We start from the raw sequence: 27,292 nt of genomic DNA, 5'->3' as shown, positions 1-27,292 counted from the left end.
GCCTCCTAAGTCTTAGGGTATATAAATAAATAGTCTAAGAAGCATAGTCTAAGTAGCATAAGCTGCCCTAATAATTTTGTCTCTTATGTTCGTAACGGTCAATTTTTCTGATACCCTGAGGGCTGGCAAGAATATAGTACAGTCGTCATTGATGGCGCTCGCCTCAGTGGGGTTTGTTCTGCCAACTTCCAACTTCACTTCACTTCACCTAAAGCCTCATAAGATCGTCTCACTTACATATCAGATCAGATCAACAAAGCGCATACACAGACACAGCTGGTTTAATTCCGAAAACTGAACAATTCTTATTTTGATCGTTGCTAATTAAAAATGTATATTCTATCGCCAGACTTTGCCGGCATGGCATGACAATTAACTTCTCTTTTTTGGAAATAATACCAGCCCAGCCATTACAAAACATTCAACTCCGCAGCATGCCCGTTGCATTTGCTGTATATATACAACTGATTTCGTGTCTTTGCATCATTGCCGTCAGGCATAAGTTTACTGGCGTCGCTCCCAGTGAATGTTGGCGGGCTCCAGAGGTCGGGAGAAGAGCGAGGCGTAGTCGGTATCGATCAGGGTGTGACCGCCATCAACGTTGCGGAACTTGAACTCACGAACAACCTCGGCAACAATGGTTTGCAGCTGGGCGTTGGCAAAATGCTCACCAATACATCGGTGACGGCCAGCGCCGAAAGGCAGGTAGGGAGAAGCTGAGCCCTTGCTGACAAGACCGTAACCGTAGTCGATCTTCTCCTCGTCCTCGCCCTTGGCAGCCATGCGGGGGAAGTTGGGAGAGTCGGCCTCCCATCGGTGAGGGTCCCACTCATCAGGGTTGGGGAAGAAGGCAGAGTCGGTAGCGCTGACACCGGGAGCGGCAAGAAGAGTGTGCGAAGTGGGAATGACATACTTAGTGCCAGGGACGGGCATGGGAGACTTGACAGCGCGCATGATGGAGTGGATAGGAGCGTGGAGACGAAGGGTCTCCTTGACGATAGCCTGGTTAAGGGGCAGTTTGGCGAGGTCTTCGTAAGCCAGGGGAGGCAGATCAGCACCGAGGTTCTTGACCTGCTCCTGGTAGAGCTCTTCCATGATGTGAGGGTACTGAGCGAGACGGAGCATGATCCAAGAGCTGGTGGAAGAAGAAGAGTGCTGGCCAGCCATAAGGAGGGCAATCATCATGTGGGCGACCTCGTGGTCAGGGACACGGATACCGTTCTTGTATGTAGAGTTCATGAGGTGCTTCATCATGTCATGCTCAGACTCGTCGTTACCCTTAGCGCGGCGCTCCTTAATAGTGTCCATGTAGATCTTGGCAACGGTGCGCTGGGCGTGGTCGCGCTTACGGTTCCAGGGGAGAGGGGCCCAGTGAAGCATGAAGTTGATGGGGGTGAAGCCCATATCGAGGTCGTGGTAGAGAGCGGCCAGGGACTCGTCAAACTTGCTGCGGATGGCGCTGCCCTGGAGGGCGTGGGAGGCAGTAAAGATAGTGATCTCGGCCATCTTCTTGGGGATATCGGCAATGCCAGACTTGCCCTTGAAGTCAGGGCTTCTCTTGAAGTAATCGCGGACCTCGGAGGAGATGATGGGAACGTAGGATCGGAAGGCTTCGGTGGTCAGGGCAATCTTCATGAACTAGGAGTGTATGTCAGTATACAGGTCAAAAACGGTTTGATAAGTGTTGTTTCTCACCTTCTTCTGTTCCATGAGCTTGGCGTTGGGGCAGTCGTAGACGACATCCTTGCCAAAGACAGGAGTGGTGAGAACGGTGTAGATCTCCTCAGCACACACATCCTTGAGCTTGCCGTTGAGGATGAAGTCGTTTCCGGCAGGGCCAACAGCGACAGTGGTTTTCTTTCCGAGGAGGATAAAGGTGAAGACATCGCCGTGCTAGTGCAAAGTTAGTTTTGATCGTTTTGGTTTTGGTAGAGCAGTCTCGAGGGTTTCTGCGCTCCCTAAGTTCGAGATGTGTTCCCAACTCAATGCGGCTGTATCGAACATACCTTGGCACGGTTCTCTCTGAAGAACGTGGGGGGGTCCATTCCGTATGTGATGGTGCTTCCAACAAAGGGGAACCAGTGGAAGACCATAGGGGGCTCATTGGGGTTTCGGAAGAGGAGCTGGTTGAGGACATTGAGGACGACGGAGAGCACAAGGAAGGCTGCGAAGCCAATTCCAACTTGCTGGCCCAGGGGAAGTTCCTGGAATTGTTGGGCGAGCGGATGGCCCGCCAGTTCTTGAAGGAGACCCATGGTTGGGTGTTGTAAGGAGGAGATGCGATGTATCGGTTCGACTCTTGATGTGAAGTGTGATTAAGAGGAAGAAAGAAAGATCAAGAGAGAATCGTCGCCGTAGTCAACGCCAGGAAGAAATAAGGGTTTCCAATGGCGAGCCTGTTGAAAGTAGAGGAGAGTAGAGACTGACAGGAAAACAAATTGGAAGCAGATGGCGAAGGAGATTAACTGATATGTAATTGCGACAGACCCCGAACGTCTTTTTTTCGGACCGGGGTGTCCTTTTAGTTAGGTACCGTACCGTATGCAGGGCCCCACCCGTCTTCCAGCAACAGCGCAGCACACCGCCTACACTCTTTCGAGATTTAGTGGTTCTTGTGGTGGCTTGTGGTGGTTCAATTGACAGTTTACTTCCCGGTGTCCTGTAAAACGGAACCAAATATGGTCCAACCATAGTGGACGGTGCCTGGAAATAATGGGGGCTCTGGTCTTTCCGTCATGAAAGGGTGTGATATGATTGGCTGTGAAGCACCGAATTCGTATTCGCATCTACTTCTAGAACTCTAGTGGTGCCAGATCTGGACAGGGACCTCTGCCCTCCTTTTTCGCATTCTTATCGGCCCCGCCAATCGAATTACTTTTTGCAGTTGTATTAATGGGTTGCAGTACGTACTGCACATAAGACATGAAATACCAAGTGATGATGATGATGAACTGTGACTCTTGGTACAAGGCAACCTCTTTTTTTTTAACGTTGTATAAACCATCAAATGATGAACTGCCAAAATAGGTACCTACTAGTATCCGTATCGACATATTACAAATCATGAATATGTTAGTACTACACATCAACTTTTGATCCCGTTGCTGACAGCAGCAATCCTTCCGAGATAAAAGACTCTCACATCATATCACAGATTCACTAGCAACTGCTTAGTCTTGTTGTTACTCAACCAAATTCCAAAGCCTATCAGAAAATGGGCTGATGAAAAGCCTTCAGGGCTATGGCATGGTCCGAATAAGAAACCGATATGCCCTCTGAGTTGTTGTCAATTGTCGGCTATTTGTTAATGTGACGATTCCTCGAATCATTTTCAGGGTCCTTGATGAATAAGGCCATGTCGGTAATTGGTCAATTAGTTCGGGTTGATTTTGATGTTCCCAGGGTTAGAACGGTCCAAATAGTATCTGCATTCACATGCTGGTTTCTACTGCTCCGAGTTGTTGATGGCTCATGTACTACCTATGTAAGCTGTCAGAGGACGACCATCCTAGCGTCTGTGATACCAAGACTTCAGCTTTATCTAAACTCATCTCTCCATGATTACTGTCAGCAGAGCCTTCACCCTCTCATACATACCTAGGTAGTAAGTAGTACTCTCAGTAGTTACATCTCGGCCAAAACTCATCATATGATGGAGTCGAGGCTACGATACCGCCGGGAATATCGTCCATATCCCCAGTTACTACCCCTGAATTGGTAGCAATAAACATCAAGAAAACATCCTATATCTGATCCCAGAGCCCCGGATCACTCCGATCACTTAAACCTCGTCTCTAATGCCCCGCTTAATATGGGCTGACGCCTCCCGGGGTTTAATTGTAGAGGATTTAACACGTAGACCGTTTCCTTTCCGTATTTCAAAGGCAAAACGGTAAACGTTAATATGGCCCAGCAGGTGACCATTCCGTTCCGTGCCGCCTGCCCCGTTCCTATCTGCAATCCTTTGCGACGGCCCGGACCGGGGCCTGTAAAAGCACCGGTCCCGGGGGTGTTAATCCAAGCAACCAACTCATCGCCTGCAGTATTACTGCAGAATCAACCCTTTATCGGGATGTGTCGAACGTGGGGGTGTTGTATTCGATCCTATTGGGACTGTGAGTAAGCCTGTGAGGCATGTTGTCAACATGACTATCTATTCATGCTCCAAATCTCACTCTTCACGAGATCAGTAGCCGAGACACTGGGGTAAGTCAGCAGCTCGAATCCAACTGACTACTTATATGAAAGTCCCAAAGTTAGTTATACGCCTCAGCTGATCCTTTTCACTCAGTGGTCAGCGCATGTATTTGCAAGTAATATTTTTATTCCTGTACCCTATACTATTAAATCATGAGGGGAATATTACCGACGCCTTGAACGAAGACTATCTACACGGGTAAAAAGAATAGACTCGCCAGGCTAAAAAAGTAAAAGTAGAAAACATGCCAAATTTACCGTGTATCCCATAAAAAGAATGCGAAAAAATGCAGAAAGGTATTCTCGCATGTACGTGATGAGTCGTTAATAACATGAACGTCGACCTCATGAGCAACTTTGCGTACGTCATAACTGTAGCCAGCAATATATCTCACCACCAAATCATCAGAGTTCCGTAAACGACAAACACAACTCTCTTGAACCTCACTGGAAGAAATGTCCGATCTACTCGTCGTTTCGAAAGCAGAATGAGGCTTGGCTAGCGTTGCATCGCTAGATTTTCTAAGCAACGATGCTCTTGCCGACAGCGCCCCATCGAAGTTTTCGCAATCCACTGCCTGAAGATCGGATGACTTCCTGGCCGCAAGACGTGGTGTCGTTGACGCTGCCAACACTGGCCGCCAGCGCCTCTTGTCTACCAACTTCACGACCGATAACATACCCTGCACCAAATCCCACCACAGACACGACAATGACAACGCCGGCGCTGACAACCCATGTGAGGAGAGTTGGTGAGATGATGGTAGGCTCTTCCATCTGGGTCACCTTCTTCTTCTTGGTAGCCCGTGGCGTCGTTGGCGATCCAGAGCCGTGCTTGGAGGTTCGTGAAGGAGATCTTGAGCCCCCGGCCCGCTTGCGGGGTGGAGATGGCGCGGCGGGTCGTTGGACCCTTCTCTGTCTTGGTGGTTCCTGTGACAGCTCCGACTCCGGCACAAGTCGCAGCTCCATCGGCTGGTTGCTAGGTCCTACGCCTGCGCTGGCGGCTCGCTGAGCTTCAGCTTCCTCCTTTGACTTTGGCAAGCCTCTAGCTGCGTGCGCACAAGAAAGAAGGGTGGTTAGAGATGCGCGTAGAGCTGCATCGTTCTCTTCGCGGACAGCTGGGGACATAAAGCTTGGACCCGCCCGGTGGGGCCGTGTTTGTGACCTCTGGGTGAAAGACGGTCGTGTAAGACCATTATGAGGGTGAGGAGGGGCTGCAGTCGGGACAGCTGGAGCAGAGTCCCGTCTTTGTGTTGATGGATGTGTGAAGGCGTTGGGCTGAGGTCGAAAGACGGGTTGGTCTGCAGGTCGATCGGACACCCGCCCAAGCGCGGTGACGTTATCACCATCTGACTCGGCCTCCGAATCAAGATCCATCTCCTCTTCCGACCGATGAGTGTTCTCGGTCGAGCTGGTAAGTAGACGATCGTCTTCACTGTCACTCTCGTCGTACTCTTCTTGGCTGCTCATATCGGCGGTAGACACGTTGTGGATGGCCGTATTTTGTTGGGGAAGGGATCTCGCAGGCTGTAAGCGGCGTCGGCGTACATAGGGGTTCCCAACGCGTAGTCCAGTCGTAACTATCTCGTCGCCGATGCTTGACAGAGATGAGGATGAGGGTTGCGATGCTACTTCTACCCAAGATTCTAAGGATTGTTTAGCTGGCGTGCGATAAGGTTAATAGAGTTGATGGAAACCAACCGTCATAACGTCTTTGTTGAGGAAGCCCAGGGTTCGATCTTGCAGGATTAGGGGACGTCCTATTTCCCTGCCAACTCTGGTTTGCCTGTCCGTCCATGTTGAATCCTTTTCGCTTCGAAGACACCGATGTTTTGGTTGAAAGTCAAGTTTACCTGGAAACTTGGCAGTCGAGTCGAGTTCTAGGGGCGGAGTACGGGGCGTGACGGCTCAGGCCTACTGCAGTGCAGGGTGTAAGATCGACCGGACCACTAGCTTTGTCTGTGCTTATCTGAGGTCCGGGGTAATATTCATACAAGAGCAGATTTGGCAAAGCAAGATGTTGATGAAAATGATTAAGCACAAAGAGAGGGTAGAGAAATTAAAAAGACAAAAGAGGTTGCTTCTGGACAGCGAAGTCGGGGTCCTGGGTCTTGGGCTTTGACTGATGGATAAGTGGTTGCTGGTGCTGCTATTATGGTCTGGTCTCCTTTGTTACAGGCACGAGAGCACGTTTCGACGGCTACTATTGATAACGACTTGAAGTAGCGGTACTTGGAGGAGAGTGCGGGGAGACAGTGCGAACGCATCACGCGCATCTGTGAAACACGCGCATTAGCAACCCGAGATGTGAACCAGATTGTATGCATCTACGTTAATGCCGTAACGATGACGCTGTTTCCATCGCACACTGTCTATCTGGTTGCATCGTGAGCGGTGAAGTAGTCCTCACCAAGTATCGATACCTGAATCCCCGCCTCTCTTTATGAGCACGCAGCACGAACATACCGGTCATGAGCACAAGGCGGGGTTGGGTGGTAGTCAAACAACCTCATAAACAACCTGGACAGTCGATCAAACAGCCAGATCTATCTATCGCGATGTTGCCTGTACTGTGGTTTAAGTTTTCGCATTATCAAAACTTACACCGAAACACCCAGTTAAGAAAGGGGCTGGCTGAGGCTGCTGACCACCCTATTGTATCGTACAATCTCACTCATCAAGCGTCATATCCATTGTTTTCATAATATGATTGTCTGCCCATATTTGTTACAGTCTTGTAAACGTGGGTCAATCATCAAGACCCTTCCTTTACTTGATACTTATCGATCTGCCGACTTTAATGGGCCTCTATCATGCGTGTAACATCAAACCTAAAGCGACTTCTAGAGATGAAACTACTGGCCCTTATTCCGCATTGGTTTTAACACAAGGTTTTTAATATATATTCTATGGCGTTTGTTCTCAAGATATTCAACATAGAAACTTGATACTGTACCGAGAATTTCTTGAAATAGACTATACCAGCTGACTCTTATGACTGACCTCCTTGTCCTCCATGACATGTCGCTTTTCCCCAACAAATTCAGGGACCACCAGTGTAGCACGATCATATTCATTTGCTCACGCGCGAGCAGCTTCCCATAAGACTGGCCTCTCCGCACGCGCTGTCTCGGGCTGAGTAGTATCACACGCCACAGGTACAGGGCTCTAACTCGACGTCATACCTGTAGACAGAACCTTTTGCAATCTTTCATGGTGGTTGGTTGAAATATTCATATCCCTAAACGATGAACGGATGGCGATCACATCATTCATCAAGAGTTTCATGAAAGAATAGTCTCAAGACGTCTCATTTGATTGCACAACATTCACGAATAATAGGCACACTCAGATTTTAGAATTTTGATATGAAAGAAATCATGATCGAACTTTTATTGCGCCCCTATACCTGGGAAGTGGACGGATCCCGATGCTACATAATCGAAAGAATAACGGCAGTGGTATACTCACCAACATCAAACGATGAAAACAACTCCAGAGTACGAAATACATGGTATAAAAAATCAAGGTGGTCTAGACATCAAAGGCAGGAGATCATCACCAGTTGAAGCCTGAGGACAGGCAATGGCATCGTAGTGGTCGTGTTTCGAAAAGCCCCCAGGACCCTCAGAGTATTCGCAAGAACCGACTTGGTCCACTCCGCAATGTCTGCAAAGACAAAGGGAGCCTCTTCCCAAAGAGCCGTCAACAAATCCCTCAGAAGCCCACGTGGTGTCTGTCCATCGTGTAAACAGACGATCAAAAGCCAACGTCAAAAAGCCACAGGCACCGGCGAGGGTGCCTTTGTAAGATGCCACGAGCCCACGGTCCCAAGTGAAATAGCCCCCAGGTCTATCAATGCTTCACGCATGAAGCATATTCTCAAAGCCCACTGCTCCACGATGGAGTTTTAACTTGTGTTGAATCGACAGCCCACAAAAGCCCACTTGTTGGAAAACCCGCCATAAGCCCTCGGTCCGCAACTGTTGCGCATCAACCCGCGCTTAATCGAAAGAGATCTTAGAGCCAGAGAAGGTAGTAGGCGTGCTGTTAGCACCAGTACCGAAGCCACCACGGCCACCGCCGCGGCCACCACGACCACCACCTCCTCGACCGCCGAAGCCGCCGCCACCTCCGCGACCACCACCACGTCCTCCGAAACCACCGCGACCGCCACCACGGCCACCACCACGGCCACCGCCGAAGCCGCCGCCGCCACCTCCCTGCTGAGGCTTGCTGCTAGCGTAGTCCAGGCGGACGGCGCGGGACATGCGACCGTTACCGATAGGGGCGCCGTTCTTGGCCTCGAAGACCTGCTTGGCTTCCTCAACGGAGCTGAAGCTGACGTAACCGAAACCCTTGAGGTTACCGCTGTCACTGTTGAGAGTCAGTACAATGAGCTTATCGATGAGAACAAGATAACTTACGGGTCGGTAGGAAGGCGAACGCTAGCAACAGCAGCGACCTCCTCGAAGAAAGCGCGGACGCTGTCCTGGTCAACGTCGAAAGGAAGGTTACCGACGAAGAGAGTGTCGCTCTCGGGGCTGACAGTGTCACCGTGACGCTGAGCACGGTCGGCAGCGCGGGCGGCAGGGTTGGCCTCAGCAGGGCGAGCGTTGGCATAGTCAAGGTTGATGGCACGACCCTCAAGCTCGGTACCGTTCATGGTCTCGTAAGCCTTGGTGCAAGAGGCGGCATCGTTGAAGTCAACGTAACCGAAGCCACGGCTGCGGCCAGTACCCTTCTCAGTCATGACACGGGCGTTGGCAAGACCCTCAATGTGCTTGAAGGCCTCGTAGAGGGCGTTGTCGTCGATAGACCAGGACAGGCTGCCGGCGAAGAGGGTAGTGGGCTCATCAGACTTGGCCTTCTTGGCATCAGCATCACCATCATCCTCAGCCTTGCGCTTCTTGGAGGGCTCCTCGGTCTTCTCGACCTTGGCACCAGCCTCCTCATCGGAGTCGCTGCTGTCGGAGTCATCAGAGTCGTTGTCAGAGTCGTCAGAGTCATCGGAATCGTCAGAAGAAGCGGCCTTCTGTTTAACATGTTAGTATAATGAAGTATAACCAGATAAAGTTTATGTAAACGAACCTTCTCAGCCTTAGCGGCAGGCTTCTCCTCCTCGCTCTCGGAGTCAGAGTCGGAGTCAGAGTCAGAAGACTCAGCCTTCTTAGCGGGAGCAGCCTTAGCAGTGCCGTTGGTCTTGACAGCCTTGGCAGCGGGCTTCTCCTCCTCGGACTCACTGTCGGAGTCAGAGTCAGAAGAGTCAGACTTGGAGTCAGACTCGGAGTCGGAAGAGTCAGAAGACTCGGCCTTCTTGACGGGGGCAGCCTTGGCCTTGGTGGCCTTCTTGGGGGCAGGCTTCTCCTCGGAGGAGGAAGAAGAGTCGGAGTCGGAAGCGGAAGCCTCAGACTCGCTCTCAGACTCGGACTCGGAAGAAGACTCGACCTTCTTCTTGCTCTTCTTAGAGTCCTTCTCCTTGGTGACCTTCTTGGCAGGCTTAGCAACCTCCTTCTTGGAGGACTTGGAAACCTTTCCAGCCTTGACGGTGCTGAGAGGCTCAGCGACCTTGGCCTTCTTGCTCTCCTTTGTGGTAGACTTAGCCATTGTGATTATGTATTAAGGTAGAAGAGGGATAAGGAAGATGTAGTGTCTAAGCAGAATGATTAGACAGGAAGAATGATGGGAAGAGGGCGGATGCAGAAAGAGGAATTCTAATGCGACCGGCACTGGGTTTTAAGCTGGAGGCTGGCTCTGGTATGCGCGACAGAGTTTTTTTTTTTTTTTTTGCCGTCAAAATGGTGGGTCAACCAAAGGCGGTGACAAGTTTGCGACTGACAGGGAAGGTGGTGGTGGTGGAAGCGGGTCCGTGCTTGCCTGAGAAATCAGGTCGCCTGTCATTGGACATCTTAGGTTGAGCTTCAAGCTACTCGGACGTAATTATCAAGACGCCGATATCGATTGTGTCCATTGTCAGCCTTGCGCGCCGTCCCACGCTCCATTTTAGAAACCGAGTTTACAAGCCGACGAAGCCCAATCCAGTTCACAATGCCTACTCCCGAGTCCGAGCAATTCAAGGCCCAGAAGCCTACTGTCGCTCCCACCTTTAACGGCGTCGACTACGATGATACCAAGGCCTTCAAGGCTGCCGAGGATGCCCTCATCCGGGAACAATGGGTCGGTGCCATGATGACCCGACTTGTTGGCGAGGAGCTGAACAAGTGCTACGTTCGTGAGGGTGTCAACCACCTCGAGAACTGCGGCCACCTCCGAGGTTAGTTTGGCCGCATATGGAGCTCTACCGAGGTCTCGAAACTGCGCCCTGGGTTATCAACTGACAATGACAAATAGAGCGATATCTTCAATTGCTCAAGTCAAACAAGATCAAGGGCACTAAGTTCTTGCAACAAAACTACGTCGATCAGAAGGAACATGATCTTGACCTGGCGGCCAAGGTCCACACAAGCGACAAGATCGCCAAGATGAACCGCGATCGATTCTCTTCGTAAGGGATATGATTTTGAGTCACGGCTTGGGATGGAAGTGAGCGGGATTTGGTTATCTAAACGAAAAGGACCTTTTAGCCTTGATATCACAACATGATTGTGACCAGCTCGGCTTGCTATAAAAGGTGTAATGACCACCTTAGCCTTGTATGACTGTGTATATATCAGGGATAAATGAAATGAAAAAGAACCCATAAAGAAACTGCACAGTCTATGCACATTGGATCCAATTATATAAGTCGTTTGAGCTTGCGCGGGCTTTCGGGGCGAGGCTGACAACTAGAGGTTGTTTGACTTCCCATTGGCTCTCCACATCTCGCACCTCCAAAATTTCTCCAGAATCTTGAGCCTTGTCACACTCCGACTACCAACATCCACCGGCAACCATCATGTTCTGCACTCGGTGCATACGCGCCACCGCCCTGCGGCGCTCTCAGCCAATTCTTCGTCAATTCACGACAACGACGCCTTTCCGATACGCCGAGCCCACGCTTTCGACACCTGTCACAGCACCTGGCGAGGCCCTCAAGGATGCTCCTGCCCCACGATCATCATGTGCACCCGGAACTATCCTTAGCGGATTAAACTACACCAAGGCTGGACAGGACCCTGTTGCGAAACACGACGACGAGTATCCGGAGTGGCTATGGAGTTGCTTGGATGTGAAGAAGAAGGATGCTGATGCAGCAGACGCAGACGCTGGAGACGAGTTCTGTACGTTATTACGATACCTCATGGTATCTATGTCAATCAGTTTCGCTAACAACCTCTACAGCAAAATCTAAGAAGCAAAGAAAATTGGCAGCAAAGCGTCAAAAAGCTCATGAAGCCAAGCTATTGGCCGAAGGCAACCTTGAGGCCCTAGCTCCCAAGATCCCCATCCAGCATCAGTCTGTCAACATTCTCGGCGAGGAGAACCAGGGTGTCGAACACAACGTCGAGGCTGCGCAAAAGCGAGAAGAGCTTAAGAGGGCGATGCGAAAGGAGAGAAAGGCCAAGATTAAGGAGACCAACTACCTTAAGTCTATGTAAGCTTAAAATGGCCATTTATAAATGTACAATATTTGGAGGAGTACTTGACTCGAGTGTACTATATTTGCCTTATATATGGTATTCTGAATATCAATGAAACCACTAAACCACATATTCACTATGGCCGTGGCTAGCTCTCCCTTTTACCCAGCTAGCCAGCTTAGCTTACTGATTCAACGGTATAATATTTATTTATATTGTTTATAGTTATATGTAACTTGGCATATCCAAACCTTTCAGAATTGTCATGCTGCTCGTGTAATCATGAACACAGCTTGGGGAATAAACTGTTCAATGGCGCAAATTCCATTTTTAAACTCTTCCATTTTCAGAGGGCACTCAGATCCAAGGGAATACTACTTCCTCTTCCTGCCCGGTATCTTCTTGTTCCCCCTACGAAATCTCTGGGCTTTGGGAACAGACCTTCATCCTTGAACTGCCACCTGGGGTCATTGATCTCAATGTGTCCCCCGCCAGGTGCTTGCGAAGGCGAATGCGTGGGGCTTGGTGACTTTCCTCCGTTTGCTGTCAAAGTGAACATGCTTGGATCCAACATGGAATGGCGAAGAGAGGAGCCTCGGGAACGTGTCGTTGGTGGTGGAGGCGAAGGCGCGCTTGCTGGAGGGGGAGGAGGTGCAGCATTTGGTGATGCTTGACCAGCAGCACGAAGGGTAGCTTGCGCAGCAAGAGATGATGTCGCATGGTTTGCTCCGGGTGGAGGAGGCGGCGGTGGTACCGAAGACCGAGATCCTGGGGATTGACTAGGAGGTGGTGGTGCCGCAGATGGAGGAGGTGGAGGAGGAGCGGCCGGTGCGTGACTTGGAGGTGGTGGAGGAGGGGGTGCCGAAGGTACCAAGTTCGGCGAAGATGCGGAGGGTGGCAGCGACATAGATGAGGGCTTCCGCGATGTCGGCAGTGGAGGCGGCTTCTTTCCTATAGGGGGAGGCGGAGGTTTGGATCCCATCGGCGTTGTCTTCCTGAAGCCTGCTGCTCCTCCTGGAGGCAGCACTGGAGGTCCGCGTCCAGGGATTGCTGGTGCAGCAGCTGAAGGCGGTCTCGGCGCAGACGCAGCAGGAGGCCTGGGCGCGGAGGAGATGATTTCAGAATCGGATCGATAAGAAGACTCGGATTGGGCGCCTGTATCTACACCTCCTCCTCTCTTCTTCAACTTGGGCATTCCCCCCGCGAATAATCCACCCAACTGCGGCACGGCATCTGTAGTTGCGGCTGAGTCGCGAGATCCTTGGTCGCTGTTACTCCTTGCCCGACTTCCAGGAACTGACGGTGCCAGGCCGGGAACAGGAGGAGCACCACCGATTTTTGGAACAGGAGGTGCGCCGCCAATAGGGGGGCCGGCGGAGGAGTCGGACACTTTCCCAACTACGGGTGCTGAACGATCGTTGGTGACAGCTTTCTTGAGTGCTCTGCCTTTGTGAATATCTGTCAGAAGAGCGCCCTGGGAGGTGTTGTCAGTTTCTGTTCAAACTGGCGCAGGCCTTCGCCATGGGCGGACATACTCTGTTACCTGCTCCTGCTGGTGGACGTCCAGGAAGGCCCCCTGGGGGAGGTGGAGGCGGAAGAGGAGGACCGCCCATACCACCAGGCGGCGGCGGAGGGGGTGGAGGAGGTGGAGGAGGCATCGCGAAGGTGGTTTGTGACGTTGGAAACCTCGAGCGTGGTGTCGCGAATAAGTTCAGATGTCGTCGGTAGGATGAATGAGAGCTAGGCGATTCGGGGACCTCGGACTAAAACGGTGGAGTGTCCGGATCCTGGGTGATATATAAGAGTCTACAGCGCAGCGCAGCCAAGCGAGGCAGCAGTAGTAAGTAAGGCCCAGCCAAGGATCAGATATAAGGAGGTTGAAGTTGTACCCTGGAATGCTGAATCAGTTGGGATCGGATATCCAAAGGCAAGAGCCACATCATGTTTCGTCATGGCCAATGGAACGCTGACGCTGCCCGCAGAAGATGGAAGGCAGCACCGCTACTTCCCCTACAGTGGACACGCTGGGCTGCGCCCCGCTTTGTTCTAGTGCCCAAGTTCCTTGAAGATAGAGCTTAAAGAGTCATAACGACTGGTTTCTCTGAGGATCCGTGCCTGGTACGCATGATGAGTCTATTCAGCTGTTCTGATATCCATGGATACTCCTTGGACTTGTAATTGAGTCAATGGCCAACTCATACAGTCGAGGAATTATGTCATTACCAATCCGTTCACTCTTATTGAGGGACCTATCAACGTTTGTCACTCACTGACATGTGGGTCCTCCCGCTCGCGTATCATGACTTGCGAAATTCAGAGTCGGCCTAGTCTCTGAATAGCATCAACGACAACTGAGACGGGGAGAAATTTTGCTTGAGGGAACGACGCAGGCAGGCAACAAGGGAAAGATAAACGACTGGGGTCAAAATCACATGAGTATCGGAATCACCGCACCGAATCACTCACAATGTCTCGTCTACCCGCTCGTCAAATTGGCAACGCCTGCTATCGATGCGCTTTCACACCAGCGCCTACAATTGCCAACCAAGCCTTTGTCAGCGGAGTTCTCCTAGCCACTGTCCGTCATAGTCGAAAGCCTGCGATTAGAGGGTCGAGTAAACGATGGGCTGCGACATCTTCGACATATCCTGACCTCAACATCCAGCCTGCCGATGCGGAGAAAGTCCCCAGACAGCTGACCGACCCTACACAACTGGCAAACATCGTGGAAAGCACAAAAAAGAAATTTCTTGCGACAGATGGCATCCCAGCGAAGCAATTGACGACTGCGGCCCTCGAGACATGCCTCAAGGCTGCTCAGGCTCTTCAACCGCAGATCCACAGAGCTGAGGCTCAATCAAGGGCATCAACGTCAAAGCTCATGGAATTGGGAGCAGAGCGGACTGGCCAGAGACCGAACACCATGGATGCGGGACTGGCTGATAGCGTCAAGAAGATTTCATACTCGGCGTACTCTATCATTTCACAGCCCAATGTTGAGATCACACCCGCTTTCCTTGAGCTTTACGTCGCCATCCAGTCCTCACTAGGTCGACCCGAGTCGCTCCCTGCGGTGTTCGAGATGTATGCGACCAAAAAGAAGCCTGTGGTAAAGAATGGTGTAGTCCAATATGCGGCGTCAAATCCCAATGCTGCAGTCAAGGCCATTGAGAAGGACGTTGCCGATATGGCTTTGCAGACTGCCATTGATTCCAAGCACCTGGACGCAGCTCTGGGCATTGTAGAGGCTTCATTCAGTCTTCCCGCATTTAAGCGTCAGAAGCTCATCAAGAACGCCACTACTCCTGCCATCGCTCTAGGTACCCTCCCCTTTGGCATCTTTGGCCTCGCAACCGCATATGCCACATACTGGCAGAACACTATGGATATCACGACGGCAACGGGAATTGGCATTGCTGGTATTTCCGGATACTTCATGGTTGTGGGATCGATGGGAATGATTGCCAAGCTGAGTAACAAGGACCAGATGAGGCGTGTGACTTGGGCACCCGGTACACCGCTACGAACCCGGTGGATGAGAGAAGAGGAGCGAGCGGCAATGGACAAGATTGCATGTGCCTGGGGATTCAAGGAACCTTGGAGGCACGGAGAGGAGTCTGGACCTGAGTGGGAGGGTCTCAAGGAGTACATGGGATACCGTCAGATGATTCTTGATCGTGTTGAATTTATGGAGGGCATGAGCTAATCCCACATTGTCCTTGGCTGCCTATCTAAAATGTATATCATATCTGTACAAAAGAAATTTTGAAAGTCTAAATGCCTTGTAATGAACCCTTGGTACACGCTTCGCCTCGCTTCGCTTTTGAATCAACATAAAATACCCATAAAACAATTAAACAAAGGAAATGTTCTGCGTCTAGCAGTTCGTATGGATGGGATCGGTCCTTAAGCCAGTAAGACCCTAGCCATGTGCAATGCAACTAGGGTTCGGCTTCGGATGCAGTCTCGAATGTGATTTCATACTCAACAATCTTCCGTATCGCACCAATATCGCTCGACAGTGTCGACATGGTGAAAGTTCTCTCCACGGGATCCAACGTGAGTTCGTCGCTCATTTCGTCGCTGGTGATGACTATGCTTCGCGTGATCCCTTGTACGTTCCTGGGTCCGGTGTAAGGACTCCACCGTCTAGTCTGACGTTTGGATGGGTCGGCAGGTTGGGAGACATCAGGTGCTGTTAACTCTGACTCGGAGACCCAAAGTGGGAAGCGGGTGGCGATGGGAAGGCGACACATTGGTAGGCATGTGCAGATGATGGCTAGGTTTTGTTCGATGATAGACCACATGGTGGAACTGATGTTGACTAAGAAGAGTGTCAGTACTGGTAAAGCATGCGTTGCGATGTAAAACGGGGAAACATACAAGTTGTATCGGGAGTTTTGGCTGTGAATGAGAGAGTTGTCGTGCGCACGATAGACGTTGTGATGACACTGGACAGGCATTAGTTTAAATGTTTTTCTGTTTGTTTGACTTGGAGTTTCACTTACAGACCACCACCCGTAGCGAGAAGCATGATGAGTCCTCTCTTTTGAGCGACCGACAGTTTGCTAGTGCAGATAGGGTGCATGGGAAGCATCAATATCAGAGTGTCTGTCGCGATAGAGAAGCCAGCGTTTGCGAGCCAGAACTTTTCCAGGTCGATGCAAGTGGGGGGCATCGACTTGTCCCAGGCGCCGCTGATGGGATAGCATTGCAGGATAGACAGGGTTACTGAGGCTATCATGTAACAGGTGACAAGACCCATGAGGGTAAAGCAACACCTGCGGAACCATCTGTGGACGAAGATGCGGAGGTAGAGGAGGAGCATTGAGATCTTGGCCAGGTTCATGGTGAGTTTGTAGAAGATCTGGGCAATATAGTATAGCTAATTCGTGTTAGTATACTGAAGAGACTTTTTTGTTGCTAAATATGGTATGTACCTTGAGTGATATTATCTTGTCGCTTGTGGCCAGTGTCTTGATATGTTGGCCAAAGCCATAATTGCATGCAACCATCATGATGGTCTGAACAGCCACAGCACATGACTGAATCATGGTTGTTAGTATAATCTCTTGTGAAGAGCTCTAGTGGTAAAACACTTACAAAAGATATTATAATGGTCATGTCATCCCAGCCTAGCCCCGTTCTCCGTGTTATGCGACTCCAGAATCGGAAAACTATGAAAAGAGGTGTGACAAGAAAGAAAACAATGCTTGGAGCATAAACCTGCATCGCGTTGCTCTCGGTTGACGTAAACTCCGAAGCCATTGTAGGCAATTAAGGTAGTAAATGTGATTAAAGAAATGTGACAGTGTGTACTGTAGTGTTGTGTTTTGTTGTATTATATAGTGACATGTAACATTGCAAGACACCAAGTTTGAGAGTCGAGACAGATCTGGAGATGCACGTTAGATATAAGTAAGTAAAGAAGGGAGGCTCTCTTCAGCCTTGGTATCTCTGAGAGGATCCGCATGGCCATGGCCTGGCTTGGCTCGTTGGGATGAAATTCTGTATTCTCGTTGCTTTTGTACAGGGGGGTTGATACGGTCCACGATAGATTAAGAATACCCAATTATAAATTTGACGGGCTGGCTGGGCTGGGCTGGGATGACAGCTGAGGTGTGTGATACAGTAAAACATGCTGTATCGGTATGCCCGTGGAATTGTTTTTTTGTTTTGTTGAAGAGTGGTAGTTGATATGGATATTGGACATCAGCCGGGGTATTGAGCCCTGAATAAGATCGTATGGATTTTTTATTGAAAAGATAGGTTCCTGAACGAATAGAATTATAGCATCTTGGCTATTTAGTGACGGCATTTATCACAGCCGGGGGCGCGTTACTGTGGTGTTAATACCAAGTGTGTGTATATTTCTTTTTTCTCTGCAGCTCACTCAATGGTTTCATGCGAAAGGCTCTGGCTTTCTCTCTCTCTCTCATTTGCACCATGTATGCAGGAACTACAGTATCCATCAGACTGCCTAGGATTCCAGCCAATCGTGACTTGCGCTTTCTTTTGCTGCAGCCTCCAAGTGAGACATTAGCTCTGCTGGCTGTTACAGCTGAGTGCTGAGTACCAGGATCCAGAGACAAAGCTCCAGGGAAAAGCAAACATACTCAGTACGACGCAACGGATCAGCAGAACACTAGGTAGCGAGATCGATCGGAATCTGAGTAATCGGTCCAAAGAATTAGAAGAAAAGAAGAAAAATAAGCCCAACCTTGCTAAGCTTTGACAAGTTTCCAGAAACCAAGTTTTCGGTTCTTTGAGGCTATCTCATGTCACATTCATGCAAGATATGGCATATAAGTGCATGTAACGTAGATCATAAGAAATGTATGCGCACTTTTCTACTGCATTGTCTGCAATGTTCGTATTTAGCAAATCTTTCGAAAGCTGTAACGGAAGAATACACATGGAACATACTCTGAGAGATAGTACAGCACATATTCATCTTGAAACCAGCCGAGATGCAGTGCTTGATCGTGTAGAAGGGCCAACACAAATTCGCTGAAGTTGCTACTTTCAGCACTCAATGATACCCTCCCTCCTTGCATCTTTTCCCCACTCCCCACAACAGGACCTGTCACATCAGGTCCACCATTGTCAGGTCCGTCAACCCGGAGGCGCCGGTTTGTTTACAGATCTACAAATTACAGTACATGCTTCTTTTGTGACAGGAGATGAGCGGAGAAAATAATAGAATGGAATGAGGAGATCACAGTATCCGAGAATGGAGCTGCTGTCAGATATCAAACACGGAACCAAATAGTTCCATACCAGAAGTCAGGGGTAGCTAGGATAGTCAGTAGGGCTATACTGGGCCAGTCATAGTGGATGTTGATTAACTTGCAGCTTCCTCAGGGTATCAGAAAAATTGGCCGCTGGAAGCATAAGAGACGAAATTAGTAGATCAGCTTATGCTACTTAGACTATGCTCTTTAGGCTATTTATTTTTGTAACCTAAGACTGAGAAGGTCAACTTTTCTGCTACCCAGTAGAGCTTCTATTAGGTCGTGTGCCTAAATAATAATTTATCGCTATCGTCATAGGGTAGGTTCGTTTGTTGAGTACTGTAACGCCTGACCTATTCAAACCGAATAACAAACAGCTCGACTTGACTTTCTTTTCTCAGCGCTGTAGACAAACGAAAATGAATGTTTTTCTTACCAAGACTTACTCTTACAAACCCCTGGGCGATTTGACATAATATCATCTAATGTCCGACTGACCGTTTTCGCGTTGGCGTGCAGTGCCATACTGCTGCCCGTTTGTTATCCACGAGCTTCATACTCAAGTCCAAAGTTATGATACAAAAGACACATCGCAACTCCAATGAAAACATCATTACCAACTGATCATTCATACTACATCAAAGAGTATGGAAGACAATACTCGGCTGCCGGTCTGGGACCGAGTGTAAGTGATCAACCACAAATCCAACTCATCATCACCATCACTAACCACCATGAAGCGCTGGCGAGACGGGCGAGCTGTTGTCTCCAGTATCAGATGCTACATCCGTAAAGGCTCGCACTCTCTCCGTCTACTCCGCATACAGCCGCGGCCCTCCCAAGGATTTCAAAGAACCCATGCTCCAATATGACATGGAGAGGCACAAAGGGATCTATCCTAGCGCGAGATGCATCCTGGTTGAGACGCTCATCGACGACATCCCCACGACAGAGTACTCTGTCTACATCTTCAATGAAGTTAATGCAGCAGACAAGACCAAGCTCGACATGTCAAAGCTTCCTGACTGGACCGATGAAGATGGACTGCAGAATATCTTCTTCCCTCACCACTCTACCGCTGCTCAGCCGGTGAACCACTACCACGCTGTTGTCGGTTCCGGATTCCCCTATCCGAACCTTGCTCAGAACGGTAGTACTACCGTCAATCTTCGCATCGGCCCTGGTGGCGTTGAACATGAGTGGAATCCCGACTTCGGCATCTATCCAAAAGACGTGTTTCCTTTTCAAGAGACAAACCGGAGTTATCTAGTCGCCTACGGCGCCGCGACTTGCATCAAGCTCAAATTCGAAATCGGGAATGACAAGCACGAACCAGTCGTCTTCGGCCCAGAGGACAGCGTGGTCAAGGGTCGTGAAGTAAACCAGATGTACTGGCATGACACCGCTCGTGTTATCATCGGACAGCCGAACCACCCGTTCAAGATCTCGCTCAACTTTCGCTTCGTCAAAACCCAACATCCGGACCCTGAAGTTCCCCATCAGACTGGTGTTCAGATGTTCAGCATACGCCGCATCAGAGCAAAGACAGAGCCTGCCACTTCCTCCGTCAAGGGGAGGCTTGTGAATACATACACATACACCATCACACTCATGAACCGTTAGCAACTAGAGAACAAAAGTTGAAGAGGATAAATGAGGTTCCCTGATCCACAGCTGCTGGGCTATTACTATGTTCTGTAGGACAGGATCCCAGACGAAATAAACAAATGTCTTGTAGCACAACCTCCATGTTTGCCTCATTCAGTGACTGACAATCCCTTCTGAACAACCTAAATAAATACAGCGAACCACTGTCGTTACCACTATTACATCCGAACATGTCCTTCCGACCTTGTTCACTTCTTTATTTACTCTTCTCCTCTCTTGCGACGGAACTGAGCGAGCGCTTGTCCTCGTGGCCCCTGTCCTTGTCCCATCAAGGACATCACCCTCGCATAGCACAAAAAAGAACACCCATTCAGATACCACCCATCATTCAGCGGAACAATGCACTGAACCGACAAATGGACTATCCAAACTCCTGTACACGATGTTGCTATCATCTGGCCGAAATCAGTATATAAAATACTCTGTTTCTCAAGTCAGACTCCCTTTCCCCTTTCTCGTCAAAACACACACAGCATCCCTTGTCAAAAGCAAAACATTATACATCACTGGTAACGTAACCTGTACGACAAGATACCTTCTCGTGATCAATTCTTTAGCTTTTGGTCAACAACTACCGAAAGACATTTGCACGACAAAGGGGAGTGAGAAACAAAAACAATCGGCCTTCTCCTACAAAGAGGTCAAGACAGAAACAACAAAAAGGTAAGTTTTCCCTGGCCCCGATCGTAGGAACTAATAGAGAGAGATAGGCCTCCGGGAGAGAGATCAGAGCAGCCATGGCTCATAGGCGCACCACAAGTGCCTCGCATGTCCAGGCTGGATGCGACGCCGATGTCGATACGCATATATATGCGTCTTCTAAGAGCGGCATTACTTACACCCACAGCTCAGTCCTGCCGGGCAATGTCTCCATCGCAGACTCGGACGAGTTCAACGAAGAAGGCTCCTGCGATCTCAGCGACTACGAGCTCGAAGGTCCTAGTCCTCACGGGACATACTACACCACGGCCAACCATCTGCATGGCTCTTTGCAACCCAGGCCTATCCCTTCTAACCAGGGAGGATCCCATACCCACGCCGATGGATCTGTAAGAAGAGACTCCCAGCCCGGGAATGATCTTCCCGGAAGCTCTCCATACCAGCACCAGAGAAACTCCTACTCTGGGAACTTCAGCCAGCCAGGTCGCTATGCCATAAGCTACCAGAACCGAAGGACGTACTCTGCCTCCCACGGTGGACGCAATCTTCGCCAGACGTATCCGTCGGATCACTACGATGAAGCAGGAAACTACATCGGTCCACCGGCAGTGCACGCCAACCCCAGTGATCTCGTCTCGTTCCCTCGTCTCCCCGACTCAGATCCCTCTTCGTTAGAAGACGAACAGGAAAACACAGGGTCTCATCGACACATTTCCATGTCCGAAACCAGTAAGCGGTCTTTCTCGGAGCAGCTCGTCAGTGGTGTGCGTAACCTTTTGGCTTCGGAATCGAACAAAGATCAAGTTCCCCCGCAGCCACCGCGTACCGGGGCCTATCTTTTCTGCCGGCACTATCTTATTGAGGAGTGTGCTTGTATCACTGCTTTAGAGGAGGACGGAGTTGGGGACTACTGTCAAAAGTGTTGGGAAGGACGTTGTGATGGGCCGAGACCACCACAATCAGTGGTCAGAAGGTCACTATGGTAAGAAGGATGAGAACATTGCTTTGAGATTGTGCAAAGGGCAGCATGGGCATGATAGAGTGGGTGGGCATGATACCAGACGGAGGATATATCCATACATGGTTTTGGGCGATGGGTATTTGCTTTTACTATTAATCGTACAGAGGAGAAACAATGTTCGTACAAAACAAGTGTGTTCAAAGGTGGCTGACCAAAATGGAGAACATAAGTGAATTTTATGTATTATCGTTCAACAATGATCTATTGTAATATGTCCCGAAACAGTCAAAGAATATGTTCTTCGTACAATAGGCAGTCCAGAACCTGTGACTCAGGGTTTGTTAAAGAGAAGAGAACAGAAGAAGAAAAACCGAATAGAAACAAAAAAAAAAAACCGACTCCATATGCTATGCATGTCTCATCAACGCCTTGCTTATTCACCAGGGATACTATATCTCGAACCCATAATTTATATCCGTTAAAAGTCCCTCAAGACGTGACACGCCTGACCCAAAGGGTGGAAGGCTCAAAGGCCGCCTCTCTCTCAGCACGCTTGTTAGCCCTGTAGAGCTTGAGACCCAAGTCATGCTCTTCTCTTTGAATCTCGGCCAACTCTTCCTTGAGCCCCTCAACCTTCTTCTTCTCAATCTCGCGCTTACGCATCACTTCTGTGCTCGACAAAATTCTGTCGGTGGGCATCAACTCCGTCATCTGCTTGATACTCTTGTTGATGTTGTTGCGTCTATGTGCTAGACTATCGAGTCGAGCAGTGAGGTACGCTACACGATCATGTGCGGATTGAAGCTCAGGCGGTGCAGGTGGAAGTGCCTTGTCGGTGGAAACGTTCGAGTCAAAATGCTCATTCGATGGTGAAGCCGACTTCATTGAGATGACGATTGGTACGTTGGAAGCTCTTCTGAAGTTGTCTCCGCCTGGTACTGGTCTCCTACGATCCATCACTGAGGGGGCTTGCTTCGGTGTATCTGGTCGCTCTTCTTCGTCAGGCACAACTGGTGACTTGGCAGCAGCTGTGTTGCAAGTTGTAACACTGAAACGAGATGCAGGCTGCGCCCAAGGATCTTCTGGTGTGGATAGTCCTGCCGGTTCAACTGGGTTGAGGAGTGACTTGTCGCCGATGATCGTGTTCTCGGTAATTGCTGAGTAGACGGAACTCGACCAAGAAGAATGAGGGTTGTGCGTGGAGGGGGAAGGCTTCCTTCTTATGGCCTTCATCTGATCAGGCACCATGTTTGGCGTGAGCATAGATGTCGCGGTTTGTGACATGGCGGGCTGAGACGGCGGCGGCGAGCCAGTATTTGGAGGGCTAGGATAAGAGTGCGAAACAAGTTCGGGTGATGGTGTTTTATAAGTCTCGTTGGACCTCTGGGCGGGCCGTGAGGGGACGTGTTGTCGAACTGTTCCAGCATTGCCGCTATGTGTTTCAGGCTTGACACCACCACTAAGTGCAATCCGCTTACTGGCCTTGCGCCGCAAGCTCAATGGAGCAACTGATGGATCATCCCGGACTGGATCAATCATGGGTGCACGTCCACTTGCTCCATTCCATGGTGGCCTAGTGTCGAAAGGCTCGGGCTTCGCTCTGGCAAACTTTCGGATCCGCTGTCCAAGTGACGGAGAAGTGTTGCTTTGCTGCCCACCGGTGACAATGGTTGTGGATCCGAATGGTTTTTGACTGCCGTAATATGACGGGTGCATGTTTTCCCATGGCTTACTAGCATCCGTGAGCTCATCGGTGGATTTGGTGGTTCGAAGTTGTGAAGAAAGGCCAGGGCTCGTTGGCTTATCACGACGCATTTGCGGTATTTGGCTACGAAGCTGCGCTTGTGATTGAGAGGGTGTTAATCGGCGTTCTCCAAGAAGATTCAACTGAGATGGGTTGGGAGAGTCGTCGATTGGAGAGACATCTTGTGAGTTTGGCCTGCAAGCAAGGCATCGGATTAGCGATTTAATTCTGAACCGAAGGACTCTCATATTGTGTGAAAGCACGGCGTGCGATAGTAGTAGGAACCGAACAGGAATGAACACAGGAAGTGTCTGATCTTGGAACGGAGAACTGAGAGTTTTCGATACTCGAATGCCAAAATTGACTGTACTTTCAAAAGAGCAAAAACCAAGGTTGGTGTATCAAAGCAAACGGTGTGCCCAAGAACGTGTAAAGATTGCCAAAAGAAGGCTCGAAATTAGGAGATGGACTCACTTGTATTGTCTAGCATCAAACTCGGGAGAGCTTGGGGGCGAGATCTCGACGCCCATAGGACGCCCATACATGTCTGTGGCAGGAACCTTTGAGTGAGATGGCTTCAAATATTGTAAATAACGGGAGTGACGACTGCTTCTTCGGTCTTGGACGTCTTCGTTGGTGTAGATGGAGGAGGCAGGACGCCAGGGAGAGTCGTCCTCGCCTTGAAGTTGTTGCGGATTTCGAGGAGGTTTCACTCGGATATCGTCAGATCCGAGGACAGGGGAACTGTGAAGGAAAGAAGAAACATGTTAGTCAGGTGCGAATACGTTGTTGTTAATGCCATTTAAGATATTAAGTGGTGATATGGAAAGTGCGGAAGAGAAAAAAGACACGCAAAAGCGTCAGCGACTATGGCATCAGGATTGAGGCATTGCTGGTGAGATGCCTCGAAGCCGGCATAATAAGGTGCATATCGACTCATCACTCGAGGTTGCGTGCGCAGTCGGTTCGAGTAGACTGAAACCCCAAATTGGCTTGGTATCATGCACTTGACTACAGGATTGTCGATCTCGAGCACACGTATTGCATGACGAACGACTCCAGTAGTTGCCGATCGTCGACTATTAGGGGAAGACTGAATGCCTTCGTCGCTTTGTTACATGGTACATGTATACAAGACATGTGGTGGATGCAGGTAACATCGCTGCACCGACGGCTGAGTCGGCTAAATGTCTAACGGCTTGTCTGACGTGGCTGACGGAAGGAACGGTTTGTTCGAATCGGGAAAGGCAGTTGTTGAATAGGTGATGAACAATAAATTCGAAAAAAGAAGCAAGTATATGAAAGCAAGGTAGCACTTACAGACGTGGTGGACCCGAGATGTCTGGTGTTCGGACTGTCTTGCCACGGCGAATCTCGTATCTGAAAGGACCGTTTTGAATGCCAAGTCCGTTGAGTCGGTTTTCGAACTCGTCGTGAAGATGGGTTTGGCTTTCGTAAATGTCGTCACGGGACTTGTTTGAATTGGCGGTTTGATTGCTGTGGGCGCTCGAGGTCGATCGACTCTGTGGCAGTCCGCTGGAAGAGCTGCGATTCTGGCGAAGGAATGGACGGTTCTTGAGTTCTTGAGGTGGTTGCTGGTGAAGACTGGGGCCATTGCCAGTTTTGAAGGTGTCCCACATGGCAGGCATCTTTGTCGTGCAGTGCAGTGCAATGCAGCGCAGTGTCAGCCACTGTTGGCCTTGGCTGATATTGAGACGTTCGTGGGGAATGAGTGGCCAGAGAGTGCCTCGTGCTGGGCGCTACTGTAGTGCAGTATTGTTTATAGTTAGTTTGGCGATTATTTTTTTTTGGCGTAGTCCTCCAATATCCATCCAAATGCCTTCAGCTTCAGCTTTAGCTTGGGCACGAGATCTGGTTTGGGAATGCTGAATGGTATAAGTGCTGACAGTGGGGACCTGAATCAGACGAAGGCCTTTTAGAAGCCGGGGCTGAATGAATGTAAGAAGGGTCCGTGTGATTATTGGAAGGGATGAGTATAAGAGAGAGAAAAAAGAAGAATTGACAAGTCGTGTACTGGAGGCACGAGTCCAGCTCCAAACCAAAGTCGAAGGTCGAGCAAGAGAATGATGAATTGCGCGAACGCACGAACAAACAGGCAAGCAAGTAAACAAAGGAATGTGGACTGGAGTGAGAAGAAGGAGGGGGAAAAAAGAAGAAAAAAGAGAACCAAGCTCAACAGATAAGAGAGGGAGAAAAAGGCCAACGGGGATGTGATTCCTTGTCAACAAGGAAGATGTTGACCTGGGGTTCTTTAATGAGAATCTTCGCAACGATGACGGTTGGCTAGCGGCTGGCCTGGTCTCCAGTTAGCTGGAGTCCACTGTACTCGCTCGGGTGGTGTATTAATTTCAGGCCCGGTGCTTGCATTCAATTCAGCGCCAACCAATTCGAATTCGGTTTGTTGGCGCCTCTAGATGAAATGAGACAGGGATACGGCAATACAACGGTCTCGCCAGATTTGTGGTCCTCGACAGACAGCCAACCGAGCGAGCATCGTTAGGCTGGTCTTGTGACCGACACTATAAGAGAAACCGCCCACTCGCTGGTTCGTGTTTTCCTTTGAACACTCTGGGGCTGTGGCCAGGGCGCAAAGTATGGAGGTCAGACACGGTTGTTGGATGTACAGGCGCCAGAGTTGCGGCGATTAGAGTATGGCCATGTAGTTTGACTGGCTCAGATGAGCCGCGAGCACACTACGGAGTACTGACATTAGAATTAGTCGCCCATCAAGCGCCAGTTTGCCCTGTTTTAACCAAAAGAGGCACCAAGACAAACTACCCAATGAGTTAACTACCTATGTCTAAATGTTTGTTTTGTTCCAAATTTTAAGTAGGTTTTTTGTAATCAAATAAGTAAAATAAGTCGCTCAGATGTGCAGTGACTCGGTGATTGAGAAAAGATCAGATGAAAGATACCCTGCTTGTTCACCAGAATCAGGAGTGATCTTCACTCTGTCACAGGCTAAAGTTCAAGCTACTGTATCACCTGTCGGATGGTAAAAGCTTCCATTTCCAAAAACTTGTATCTTGGCAGGATCGACTGGACCTTGAAAGACATCTTTCCCATTTGGGATACTGTCCCTGGTCCCAGCCTGTTTCAGATTCTCTCAGGGGACCACTACGGGTCCTCTTAAAGTAGAGCAAGTACGCATGTAGATTTGTGTGAAACTGGGGGCACCTTCTGTGCCTTTCAGCGTTCAACGCCAAGTGGATCCTTTCAAAGCAGAAAAAGAAACAACAACCCAGTCGTTTCCTGCCTGTTAGTCTGTAAGCCACAAGTTCGTTCGGGCCAGAATTAGTAGATAATCGACAGGTTGTTAATGAGGTATCGCTAATTACCTAGGTGCCAGACTTCTGTAACTTGTTCTGTTTAGGAATTTGTTCCTTCTTCTCGTCGTGAGGCCGCCTAAATCGAGCAGCGATATTCCTTTCTCAGCTAAAGTCGAAGCCCTATGAACAACCCTGGTCCTAGTCTTGGACAACATCCCCTTGTCGACAATCCCGTTGGACCCGTATTCTACCGCTGTTACCGCTGCTCGCGTAAGTTGTTCTATTTGTTCCTAATAGAAAGCCATCAGGAGATTTTGAGTTATCCGAGTCCCTGTAGCGGGTCAACAGATCGTAATAACAATAAACTTTGTCCTCTTCTTAGTACATCAATGCGTTAAGTCCATGTCCAGATCCGACTATCCGCACGCTACTACTATATATATAGTATATATACCGGAGAATATTTCCATTCTCAAAAGTGATTCCGGCTTATGGCCCATGTATAGAAAAAGCAATAT

At 49.6% G+C, this 27,292-nt stretch overlaps 11 protein-coding genes across 11 annotated transcripts, besides 3 other annotated features; 5 read left to right on the top strand and 6 right to left on the bottom strand.

The window, feature by feature from the left end:
• Positions 1-504: 504 nt before the first annotated feature.
• On the bottom strand, positions 505-2,255 carry FPSE_01496 (uncharacterized protein; the record flags this gene model as incomplete). Its single annotated transcript, XM_009254616.1, has 3 exons — positions 505-1,638; positions 1,696-1,893; positions 2,007-2,255. The coding sequence occupies 3 exons, from the start codon at positions 2,253-2,255 to the stop codon at positions 505-507; spliced, it is 1,581 nt and encodes a 526-aa protein (XP_009252891.1).
• Positions 2,256-4,719: 2,464 nt separating this feature from the next.
• On the bottom strand, positions 4,720-5,995 carry FPSE_01495 (uncharacterized protein; the record flags this gene model as incomplete). Its single annotated transcript, XM_009254615.1, has 2 exons — positions 4,720-5,843; positions 5,899-5,995. 2 exons carry the CDS (start codon positions 5,993-5,995, stop codon positions 4,720-4,722), a joined length of 1,221 nt encoding a protein of 406 aa, XP_009252890.1.
• Positions 5,996-8,201: 2,206 nt separating this feature from the next.
• FPSE_01494 (uncharacterized protein) lies at positions 8,202-9,804 on the bottom strand (the record flags this gene model as incomplete). The annotated part of the gene is made up of 3 exons (XM_009254614.1): positions 8,202-8,574; positions 8,625-9,232; positions 9,289-9,804. 3 exons carry the CDS (start codon positions 9,802-9,804, stop codon positions 8,202-8,204), a joined length of 1,497 nt encoding a protein of 498 aa, XP_009252889.1.
• Positions 8,265-8,420: a microsatellite.
• Positions 9,431-9,507: a mobile genetic element.
• A 441-nt stretch (positions 9,805-10,245) lies between the features above and the next one.
• On the top strand, positions 10,246-10,706 carry FPSE_01493 (uncharacterized protein; the record flags this gene model as incomplete). The annotated part of the gene is made up of 2 exons (XM_009254613.1): positions 10,246-10,471; positions 10,549-10,706. 2 exons carry the CDS (start codon positions 10,246-10,248, stop codon positions 10,704-10,706), a joined length of 384 nt encoding a protein of 127 aa, XP_009252888.1.
• A 386-nt stretch (positions 10,707-11,092) lies between these two features.
• On the top strand, positions 11,093-11,735 carry FPSE_01492 (uncharacterized protein; the record flags this gene model as incomplete). Its single annotated transcript, XM_009254612.1, has 2 exons — positions 11,093-11,417; positions 11,479-11,735. The coding sequence occupies 2 exons, from the start codon at positions 11,093-11,095 to the stop codon at positions 11,733-11,735; spliced, it is 582 nt and encodes a 193-aa protein (XP_009252887.1).
• Positions 11,736-12,063: 328 nt separating this feature from the next.
• Positions 12,064-13,375, bottom strand: FPSE_01491 (uncharacterized protein; the record flags this gene model as incomplete). The annotated part of the gene is made up of 2 exons (XM_009254611.1): positions 12,064-13,191; positions 13,253-13,375. The coding sequence occupies 2 exons, from the start codon at positions 13,373-13,375 to the stop codon at positions 12,064-12,066; spliced, it is 1,251 nt and encodes a 416-aa protein (XP_009252886.1).
• Positions 13,376-14,184: 809 nt separating this feature from the next.
• On the top strand, positions 14,185-15,423 carry FPSE_01490 (uncharacterized protein; the record flags this gene model as incomplete). The annotated part of the gene is made up of 1 exon (XM_009254610.1): positions 14,185-15,423. The coding sequence occupies one exon, from the start codon at positions 14,185-14,187 to the stop codon at positions 15,421-15,423; it is 1,239 nt and encodes a 412-aa protein (XP_009252885.1).
• Positions 15,424-15,658: 235 nt separating this feature from the next.
• FPSE_01489 (uncharacterized protein) lies at positions 15,659-16,985 on the bottom strand (the record flags this gene model as incomplete). The annotated part of the gene is made up of 5 exons (XM_009254609.1): positions 15,659-16,041; positions 16,101-16,168; positions 16,226-16,602; positions 16,658-16,762; positions 16,821-16,985. The coding sequence occupies 5 exons, from the start codon at positions 16,983-16,985 to the stop codon at positions 15,659-15,661; spliced, it is 1,098 nt and encodes a 365-aa protein (XP_009252884.1).
• Positions 16,986-19,098: 2,113 nt separating this feature from the next.
• Positions 19,099-20,074, top strand: FPSE_01488 (uncharacterized protein; the record flags this gene model as incomplete). Its single annotated transcript, XM_009254608.1, has 2 exons — positions 19,099-19,136; positions 19,192-20,074. The coding sequence occupies 2 exons, from the start codon at positions 19,099-19,101 to the stop codon at positions 20,072-20,074; spliced, it is 921 nt and encodes a 306-aa protein (XP_009252883.1).
• A 782-nt stretch (positions 20,075-20,856) lies between these two features.
• FPSE_01487 (uncharacterized protein) lies at positions 20,857-21,765 on the top strand (the record flags this gene model as incomplete). Its single annotated transcript, XM_009254607.1, has 1 exon — positions 20,857-21,765. The coding sequence occupies one exon, from the start codon at positions 20,857-20,859 to the stop codon at positions 21,763-21,765; it is 909 nt and encodes a 302-aa protein (XP_009252882.1).
• A 464-nt stretch (positions 21,766-22,229) lies between these two features.
• FPSE_01486 (uncharacterized protein) lies at positions 22,230-25,133 on the bottom strand (the record flags this gene model as incomplete). The annotated part of the gene is made up of 3 exons (XM_009254606.1): positions 22,230-23,679; positions 23,959-24,228; positions 24,805-25,133. The coding sequence occupies 3 exons, from the start codon at positions 25,131-25,133 to the stop codon at positions 22,230-22,232; spliced, it is 2,049 nt and encodes a 682-aa protein (XP_009252881.1).
• Positions 25,134-25,140: 7 nt separating this feature from the next.
• Positions 25,141-25,168: a microsatellite.
• Between the last annotated feature and the right edge of the window lie 2,124 nt (positions 25,169-27,292).

This window comes from Fusarium pseudograminearum, chromosome 1 (assembly GCF_000303195.2).
Source record: "Fusarium pseudograminearum CS3096 chromosome 1, whole genome shotgun sequence".
Taxonomy (NCBI): Eukaryota; Fungi; Ascomycota; class Sordariomycetes; order Hypocreales; family Nectriaceae; genus Fusarium; species Fusarium pseudograminearum.
The sequence above is the reverse complement of the archived record's forward strand: the minus strand, read 5'-3'. Positions and strand labels throughout refer to the sequence as shown.